General features: G+C 36.4%; 2 protein-coding genes across 2 annotated transcripts; both read left to right on the top strand.

Annotated features, from left to right (window-relative positions):
• Positions 1-2,375: 2,375 nt before the first annotated feature.
• Positions 2,376-4,089, top strand: LOC102209409 (leucine-rich repeat neuronal protein 4). Its single transcript, XM_005723106.2, has 2 exons — positions 2,376-2,528; positions 3,084-4,089. Exon 2 carries the CDS (start codon positions 3,086-3,088, stop codon positions 3,878-3,880), a length of 795 nt encoding a protein of 264 aa, XP_005723163.1. The 5' UTR covers positions 2,376-2,528; positions 3,084-3,085; the 3' UTR covers positions 3,881-4,089.
• Positions 4,090-4,426: 337 nt separating this feature from the next.
• Positions 4,427-7,329, top strand: LOC102209116 (thiosulfate sulfurtransferase/rhodanese-like domain-containing protein 1). The gene is made up of 4 exons (XM_005723105.1): positions 4,427-4,533; positions 6,173-6,301; positions 6,480-6,642; positions 6,873-7,329. Exons 1-4 carry the CDS (start codon positions 4,521-4,523, stop codon positions 6,925-6,927), a joined length of 360 nt encoding a protein of 119 aa, XP_005723162.1. The 5' UTR covers positions 4,427-4,520; the 3' UTR covers positions 6,928-7,329.
• Positions 7,330-9,289: the final 1,960 nt, after the last annotated feature.

The raw sequence follows: 9,289 nt of genomic DNA, 5'->3' as shown, positions 1-9,289 counted from the left end.
TGGTGTTGATATACATTGTGATCTACACACTATTTATACTGCCAGTGTGCCAAATTTCTATTCGTAGCCTGGTATTCTAAAACATTCTGCTCAATGTCATCAAAGACTCTGGGAAGTACTCGTGCTGAGGGTGTCACAGCACCCCCTGGCCAACTGTACAGGACCTGTATGTCAATTAAATACTGAAAATGAATAATTAATACTAGAAATAATAGGTTTTTATGTCATTTCCTTCATTATTTTTTAAAATTGTAGTAAATTAGCTCTTAGGTTACTCAGGTTCAGTTGTGTCTGAAGCTGTGAGGTCACCGGACATGCAACCAGGAACCCAGCAGCACAATATAAAGGCTATGCGAAACTGCTTTGTAGATGTCCTCATCAATCCTTGAAAAATAACAAAATCTAGCAGATTATCAGAATCAACAACATACTGCTACAGCCTTAATGGTGACAGTGAAAGCATGTTGGCTGTTTTTATTATCCTTTCTTTATCTAGGACAAAGTCTGATAGCAGTTAAAATATCTTTTTCAAAAAAGACCTGGCCAAGAGAGCAGCATAAGTTACAAAAAATGCAAGTGAAAAAAAAACTTCAACCGATATTCAGCAGACAGACAAGTGAACACAGACGGATCATTATTCCAGGAAACTGGGACAGTGCATTTGTTTCCAAATTTTTTGTATCTAATCTCTTTAGATACTGGCCTGGTGCATTCATAAAGATAACCATAATCCAATAAAAGTAAGAATGTTACAGGGTTGAATGTTTCATTACTTGGTTAGAGAAATAAGATTTATTTCCTAGAAAAAAAAACTGAAAGCAAGTTTCAGCTTGGACACAAGCCTTTCAGTGGGATACATAAACTCAGGTAAGGAACTAACTAGCCTATGAGTCCATAAAGAAATGCAGAGCACAGAGGGCACAACTGTGATGGAGGACACAACAAAGAACACAGGCACAACCCTCTATTCTGAGGGTTTAAATACACAAGAGAGGCCAGCTGTGGGGATGAGAGGCAGTTTGAACACACCTGGAAAGAAACATGACACAATATAACTCATATCAAACTAATGAGGCAAGGAAAACTGAACATGGTGCACATGAGACGAGAGACTAGCAGAATAAAACAGGATGCCTTAACTCTGAGACAGAGACATGGACAAAGACACACAAACTGGACATTGGTAAAGAGACATGACTGACTACACACAAGGGACCGTGGGGAGGACACACAAAGAAGAAACAGGCGAAAGGGAACAATACTAAACAAAGAACTGAGAACTAGAAACATTTGTTACAAGCACTGTTTCTATTGTATAGCACTTTTCAGCATTGAAAAAATGTGCTTTGCAGAACAGGATGTAAAGGTTCACAATGAAAAATATACTGAGAGTAGAAATATAGAGTATAAAACTGTACACACAAATAGAACAAAGTGTAAAGTCTGTCAAAAATAAAATGTTATGGTTAAAGAAAGGCTTTAAACTTAAGTAGGTCAGCCTGGAACCAGTACTGAGGAGAAACCTTGGGTTGTTCTTGTTTTCTTAATCAGTGATGAACAGTAAGATGGTCCCAGCTTCATGGAGGGCTCTTCATAGAGCAACAAACTCTTTTTACCATACTAAATGAAGACCTTCTAAATTAGTGAGACATTATTTTCTCTCCAGCTTACAGTTTATCAGCTTTAAGGTGTGCATTTGAGAGTTATACCAAGTAGGCAAGCACTTGTTATTTGACTTTGAAAAAGAAAGCGTGAAATAACAAATTTGACGCTTTCTTTTTCAGAGGAAACACAGTATCCAGTTTCATATGCAATAAGTATGTAACACTATTAATATGATAACCTACCTCTGTGGAAGTAGAGGTTGTGTTGCTGTTCTGCAATGTATTGACACATAGTATTTTGGAAAGTAACAGTGAAGGAATTTTAGCCTGCAATTTCCCTGACTGGGCACATCCAATTCTGAGCACTTGTTTCTGATAAAAGATCTTCAGTTCTTTTCAAAAGTTACAGAAAGCGTATCATTTCCCCACGCATATCTCAGCTGAAAGCTTTTTTAATAAAGTCAAGGTCTTCGCAAAGTAATTAAGATTTTTTTTGTCCTTAAAGATTAAAAATGTTGTGAAACATAAAAGGTACTTTGTCCGCTTTAGCACATTAAAGGATAAGAACAAAATGAGGCCTCGTTCATTTCTCTCCAGCATCTCACAATGGGGGCTACAAGAGGTGGAAGGGGTCTTTAATAAATACACATCTGAGCTTAAAAAAATCTGTGCAAACTGCAAGGTCACAGATGGCCAGTTAGAAAGCTTGCTAAAAAACAAGAAAATTGTAGTGCAGGAAGGGAAAAAAAGAGTAAAAAGAGGGGGTGGGGGGAGGCCATGAAGGCAGAGAATGATGAGGGGTGTAGATGAGGAGGAGAGAGCCAGAGAAAAAGCTTTGACTGAGAACAGTTGAGAGCACAAGTGAGAGCAGCCATAGTGGAAACAAAGTACTTCAGACTTGAGACGCCCACCAGCATTGAGCAGGTACTGTAGACCCATTTCAGTATTTTCTTTTTTTTACTTTATAGCTCCATGTTTTACTTTTAGAGGTTTAGTCATAAATATTAACTGCATTACAAATATTCTCTGAGTTTTATAATTAATTTTATAAACTGACCAGACTGAAAATCAGTCAGCTTTTTGTCTGTTTTGGTCCCTTGGCTTTCTTCCAAGTACAAATGTGTTTGCAGGACTGGACATTGCAGATGTATGAGTATACTCAAGAGCATTCATGAGCTGTAAACTTAGGCAAACTACATCCCAGTGCCTCGAATCCAGCCAACGAACTTTATTTTGTGTGTCACCACACTTTTGTCTTTCTCTCTTTTGATACAGTGAAATGCCAAATCAGAGTCTCACTGTCATCCTTGGTACCGCTGCAGAGCCTCTTTGCTTTTTTCATTAATCAGAAATTACAACCAAATTCAGTAACAAGTTCTGAAAGATATTAGACAGGAATATTTTAAATATATCAATCAGTATGTTTATAGTTGTAAAGTGACCAGTGACCATATTTATTCTTTTCATTTCTTTTCACAGAGATGACCTCATTTTGCAGGAACCTGGTGGCACTTGTCTTTCTTGTCTTGCCTCCCATGCATTCCCATTTCTTCACCAATGCTGCGTCTGCTTCCCCACCCATCACTCGTCCACAGATCATACACATGACTGACATGGGCTCAGAAGGCCAGGATGATTATGACTTTAATAAGGAGGAATATGACACAATCACAGCTCCTCCTAGGATGGTGTCCTTCCCAAAGATGGACCTAGAACCTCTGCTCTGTGAGTACGACCCCTGCTCGGAGAACCAGGTTCCCTGTGTTGCACTTTCAGAGCAAATTGGGTGCCTCTGCCCTGGGATGAGTGGAGCTAATGTGCGTCCTCATCCACCACGTATCCAAGCGCTGGTGCCAGTCAGTGCGGGGAGTGACAGAGGGGAAATACAGGTGCAGTGTTGTGCTCCATCTTCAGTGGTATCTGAGTACAGAATAGTCGTCGAGGGAAGGGACAGTGAAGTCCCAAAGTTTGGGGATGCGTCACGGCGGGGTTTGGTCAGATCTTTGGAAGTGGGAACTAAAGTGTGTGTGGTGGCAGTGAACAACGCAGGAAGCAGCGATCCTTCAGAGTTTTCATGTAAGCGGTATGAATGTCGTCAATCTCCTGTCCTCACAGTGATGGCCTGGATTATAGGAGGTTTATTCGCTCTCCCTTTACTGGTTGTTATAGGGACTCTGATCTGTGGGACATATGAGAAGTTTCGAAAAGGAAAGAGAGACTCTACTGATGAACTTACTAAAGTACAGTTTGAACACTGCAGTTCTGTAGTGGTGTAATCAGTGACTGTAGAATTTAAATGTTATTTCAATTCCCTCAAAGAACGTGTAAATACGATTATAACAATGTACATGTAAAACGTAACGAGAACAAATAGTTTATAGTGCTCTTTTGCAGTCACCATGATTTTATTTGCCGGCAAATTAACCTCTGTAGATTGTTTATTTTTTAATATATCAGAAACAGAATGTAAAGTAAATATTATTTTTAGGAGACTGATTGATTGTTTTTGTAATAAAATGGTTTAAATAGGAACTATGTTTGTGTCAACTTGATCTTTTTTGCGACCATTAAAAGGTTTGTGCTCACTGCATATGATCCTTTATGCATATCACACTCGTAATTTTACTCGCACAAAACAGTTAAACGTAAAATATTTAAACCACATACTTTACTCTGTGAAAAAATATTCAACATATGCATTTATTTAAATACCTTTTACTTCCTTTTACTTTGAAGAGTGACAAATTGATTTGTTTGGCTAAGCGATGAAGTCTCGCCGACTAAGCCCCGCCCTTCAACGGTATGCGAGCCAATGAGACAGCACCAAACAAATGTATCAGGAAGAAGATCCAGTATTGTTATACCGTTTGTGATTGTCGATGACTTTCATATTTCTAATTTTATCCAACAACCAGTATGGCGAACACAGGTGAGTCTTTTTAAGCCCACTCTTACAGATACGGTTAACGTATGTGAACTATAGAAGGCTACTGTCTGAATTTGTTGAATGAACTGAAACACGTCAAACGTAATGAGTAAAAGACGACTATTTTTAATTGTGACAACCCAAAACTACACCAGCTTAAGAAGTATTACCGTGTTTTCATAAAAAAAAATATTTATATGTTTTCATACACTTTGGGGTCACTTTGGTGAACTGTTTCCATAGGCTGTATTTCTCTTTCTAATATTTACAGAAAGGAAAAATTGTAGCATGACTCAGCAAACAGTAAAGAGATTAAAGTGGAGGCACCAGTCTCCTTGAGGATTGTACTCGGTTACTCGAGCAACAAACAACAAACTGATAATTATCTGCATACCATAACCTGTTGCATCAGTCCAGTGTACCTTTAGTCATATCTTACAGTCTAACACTCTTCACACGATCTGATAAAAGCAAGTACGCCTGCCTTTATGGAAAATCTGCCTGTAAGGAATGTACTATGAAAGTGGAGTTTGATGTCAAGTTCTGCTTTTAGGGAGTCTTTAAAGGTTTTTGGGTTTTTTTTCTGCTTGAACTAGAAGCCAAATTGAGAAACTAATTACAATATGTGGCAGCTTAGTCTGGCGTGTTCTTCTTTTGATATCTGAACTCAATACTCTGTTTATGTCACGGCCTTTTATGTTCCAAACACCAAAAAAGTCCAAGAAAAGGTGGGTGGCAACGGGAGGTTTGTTTTAGAACACACTTCTGATTTCATTGTTTAAAATTAAATGGCATTTATTTCGTGGAAAATTATTAACAAAAATCAACCAAATAAATTCTTAAAACTTAAAATTAAATTAAAGTTAACTTAAATTGCTTTAACAACTTCAAAAGTGGTCAAAAAAACCTTTTTTTTAAAAAACCCTCCTGACATTTGACTAACAAAAAACATCTTTACCACACCCCTCCAGGGTGCTCTTAATCCCTTGATTAATGGGAGGGTCCATAGGCTAATAAACCAATCACTTTCCAAAAATAAAATTAATTACGAATTTACATAACAAAAACTAGGTCTGCATATTCTTACAACTTTAAAGAAAAAGAAAAATTCAACCTGCTGTTACATTACCATTCGAATGTAGCAGCAGAAATTAAGACCAGGCAATGTTTCTGCAATCTTCTATTTTCCAAATACGCTGCCATGTCATTGGCTGATTAAGTATTTCAGAGGATAAACAGCTGAGCAGGTGTACCTAACAAAATAGCATGAGCATGTACATGTAATTATGATGTACAGGTTGTTGTAGCACTAACAACAGAGCCAAGATAGTGTTTGGATCACTACATGACGCTCTACATATGTCATGTTAGCATTGATATCTGTGCGGTTAGCATTGGTACATCCTTCCTTGTCAGTGTGTTTGCATGGACCTTTTTGGGCAGTTAGAGCAGGTGTCATATTTCATCTGACCCTTCACATGAACAGCAATTTGTTTTCTTTGACGAGGATCATCAATAATGCATTCTTGTGTCAGGATGATTTGTCACATGAAACCTGTATTTGAGGAGTAATTGGTGTAGTTTTATTTAATCTGATGAAAGGTTATCATACTGTTTCTTGTATTTCCTCCTATGTTTTCAGGTACCAAGGAAATCTCCTATGAGGAATTGAAGGCTCTTGTGGGAAAGAGCCCGAATCTCATTCTGATTGATGTCCGCAGTGAAGAGGAGGTGGCAAAAGGACATATTCCAGGATCCATTAATATTCCACGTCTGTCAAGTTTGTTTTATTTAGCATTTTGCGCATATATATATATATATATATATACATACACACACACACACACAGATCTTTTGCATGTGTGCTGTGGTGAATGTGGTTTATCAGGTTCTGGTAGTTATGTACTTGTTCATGTTTTCTATCTTTGTCTCTTTTTTCATTCCTCTAGTTAATACAGTAGAGGGCGCTCTTAAAATGAATCCAGATGAATTCAAGGTTAGGTACGGAGTAACAAAGCCACTGCTGGATGCACCAGAGCTGGTTTTTCACTGCCAGATTGGCAAGCGAGGGGCAATGGCTACCACCAAGGCTCATCAGCTAGGATACGTGAAGTAAATAAGTCACTACCTATACAACAAAATACACATATATACATATATACATACATACATGCATACACAAGGCCCAACAAAAACTCCAAGTGTCCTTTAATTAAACAAAGTCAAGTTCTTTTTTATGAAGACATTTTTTTCATATTATTGAAAAAGTGCTGCTTTTTACTGCATTTACTTGACGTAATGAAGACAGTTTTCATCTTTTATGTCTCTGTTCTCTGTTTCAGTGCACGTAATTATGCTGGTGCATACAGCGAGTGGTCGAAGAAAGAAGGAAAATGATGCTAAAGGAGAGTTTCATATTTATTTATGAAAACAGGAAGATTAAAATAAATATTGGTATTTTTCAGACTGTACACTGAATTTTATATTAATGAATAAATACATATAAATAAATAAACTTTTGTGTCATGCTGTAAGACCATGAAAATATTGGAAGTTCATAAAACATGTGACAACATCCTTGATATTCCTGAGGTATTTTAACAATCACTAGTTTGCTCAAGGTTTATAAAGGAGCTCTAGCTTTTTTCTAGTGAAGCAGTGTGACATCTTTTTAAATGTTTTACACGTGTGAATTTAGAGTGCATAGCTCAAAAAGACCTAACAAGTCTCTGATTCTTAGCTTTGTACCACACAACTTCTTGTAGTGTATGAAATTAATGTGCATGGACATTAAAAAGTGTCGAAATGATGCCTTCTCTTCCCCCTCTTACTGCTTTCACACTGGTAATAATGAAGTCTCATATTTGTTCCAGCAGCAGCGTTAGAGCTATAACACTTCCCACATCACGACCTTAACTTTCTTTGTGATTGTGGGACCTAACTAGGAATTTTTACTCCCTTATTAAAATAAAAAAGAAAGAAGGAAACATAAGTTATATATGTAAGCTGTAAACTGTCGGTTAAATTTTGTAAAATTTGTTGTTTATATCAAAAAAACAAAAGTATTTAAAAAATGTAGTTTGTATAGTGTTTCTACCTTAAAATGTTTTTTTCCCTGAAATATGTCAATTTAAATTTCAAGTTGTTTTATAGTTTTGGGTTATTTTCTCAGAATTTTTACCTTGGTACATTTAAATTTTGAGATAATAACCAATAATTTATAACTTACAGATGACTATAAATGTTTATTTTATCTCATTTTCCTTTATCATTTCTTTTTTTTTTTTAGTGGCAGAAAAATATTTATTTTTCCAAACATAAGTGATTGGAAAAGAAAAGGTGGGGAAAAAGAAGAAAGATTTAATAATGAGCATTCACCACTAAGAGGAGCTACAACTCAGTGTAAAGGTCTCAAAGCAGAAACCATCGGTAGAAATGTTTATGCTGTTGGCTACTATCCAGACAGTGTAAATGAGAGGTTCCCACATTGCCTTTTGGTAGTTTTGGGATGTTTTGATAATAATCTCTCAGCCACTACTACATGATTCACAGTCTGGTATTTTCAAGAATTCTGCTCCTCATCAGGCATGTGAGGGTGTCCCAGCACCTCCTGGCAAATATTAAAGGATATGTATGTCAATCAGCCACTGAAAAATATATAATAAATACCACCAATCATAAGTCTGTGTCATTTCCAGTGTTATGTTTTTTGTTCTATTTAATTACATTCCATTCTATATTCTTTCATTTTTAATAGTGAATAAAGTGTCTCGCAGTGTGATCAACAGACTTGCAAACAGGAGCCAGGCTGCAGAAGAAAAAAAGTGCTTTTCACATTTCTTATAGCAGCATCTGGCAGATTATCAGAATCAACAAGCTGCTCTATTGGTAGTAATGATGACAGCGAAAGCATGTTTGCTATTTTTACTATCCTTGATTTATTATCATTTATTAATTTATTATACAGGTAAAAGTTTCATCGCGATTAAAAGTTCCAATCCAGGTATTCAGCACAGACTAATGAACACAAACCACATATGTAATGCAGATCATTACAAGAGCAGCTTTAAAAATATAGTCACACTGACCAAGAGACCTATTCTATTGCTCCAATAAGATGAACTTAAAGTCTCCCCTGTCGTAATCACTACAGCTCCTTCTGTAGATTATTCCAAGAAACAGGGACCCAGGTCTTTCCAAGTAAATTTTAATTTGCACATTCTGTTCTATAGTGATACCTAAATACTTGGATTTGCATCCATTTAACACTAGCTAAAGTTAAATAAGACTTAATAACATCATAGGAAGACTGCAGAAATTCAAGCATTTGTACTACTGATGGAGATGAACAATAGATAATTGTTTCATGCGCATTAAAATCGAGTGCAGTGTTTGATAAATTATCACAAAGGTTATTTGTATGTCCATGATATGCCACAAATATCCTGGACATAATAATGTTTAGGTTCCCCTGATAAAGAGTAAGGTGCAGCTTTTTCTTTGCCTGCTTTAATGGTATTTTTTAAATGTACATTTTACATCTATATGGTTCTTATTAAACTTTATTGCTATGGATTCTCTATTATCAGCACATTTTATGTTGAGATTTCACATCATGTGACACATTTGTTGATATGTTCAAAGAAAATATGCAGTTTATTAGTTTGCATCATTAAAAGGCCAAAAAGGTTCTCTTTCCCTTTTCTGAGAACAATTAAGACTTTAATAATCAAAGAAAAAAAAGAGGAAACGTGTTTGG

Source organism: Pundamilia nyererei, unplaced genomic scaffold (assembly GCF_000239375.1).
Source record: "Pundamilia nyererei isolate P.nyererei 1_Seehausen unplaced genomic scaffold, PunNye1.0 scaffold00008, whole genome shotgun sequence".
Lineage (NCBI taxonomy): Eukaryota > Metazoa > Chordata > Actinopteri > Cichliformes > Cichlidae > Pundamilia > Pundamilia nyererei.
The sequence above is the reverse complement of the archived record's forward strand: the minus strand, read 5'-3'. Positions and strand labels throughout refer to the sequence as shown.

Coding starts and splice junctions, on each gene's coding strand:
- LOC102209409 (XM_005723106.2), top strand. CDS start 3,086: ATGACCTCATTTTGCAGGAACCTGGTGGCACTTGTCTTTCTTGTCTTG.
- LOC102209116 (XM_005723105.1), top strand. Junction 6,302..6,479: donor AGGATCCATTAATATTCCAC/GTCTGTCAAGTT, acceptor TCATTCCTCTAG/TTAATACAGTAGAGGGCGCT. Junction 6,643..6,872: donor CATCAGCTAGGATACGTGAA/GTAAATAAGTCA, acceptor TCTCTGTTTCAG/TGCACGTAATTATGCTGGTG.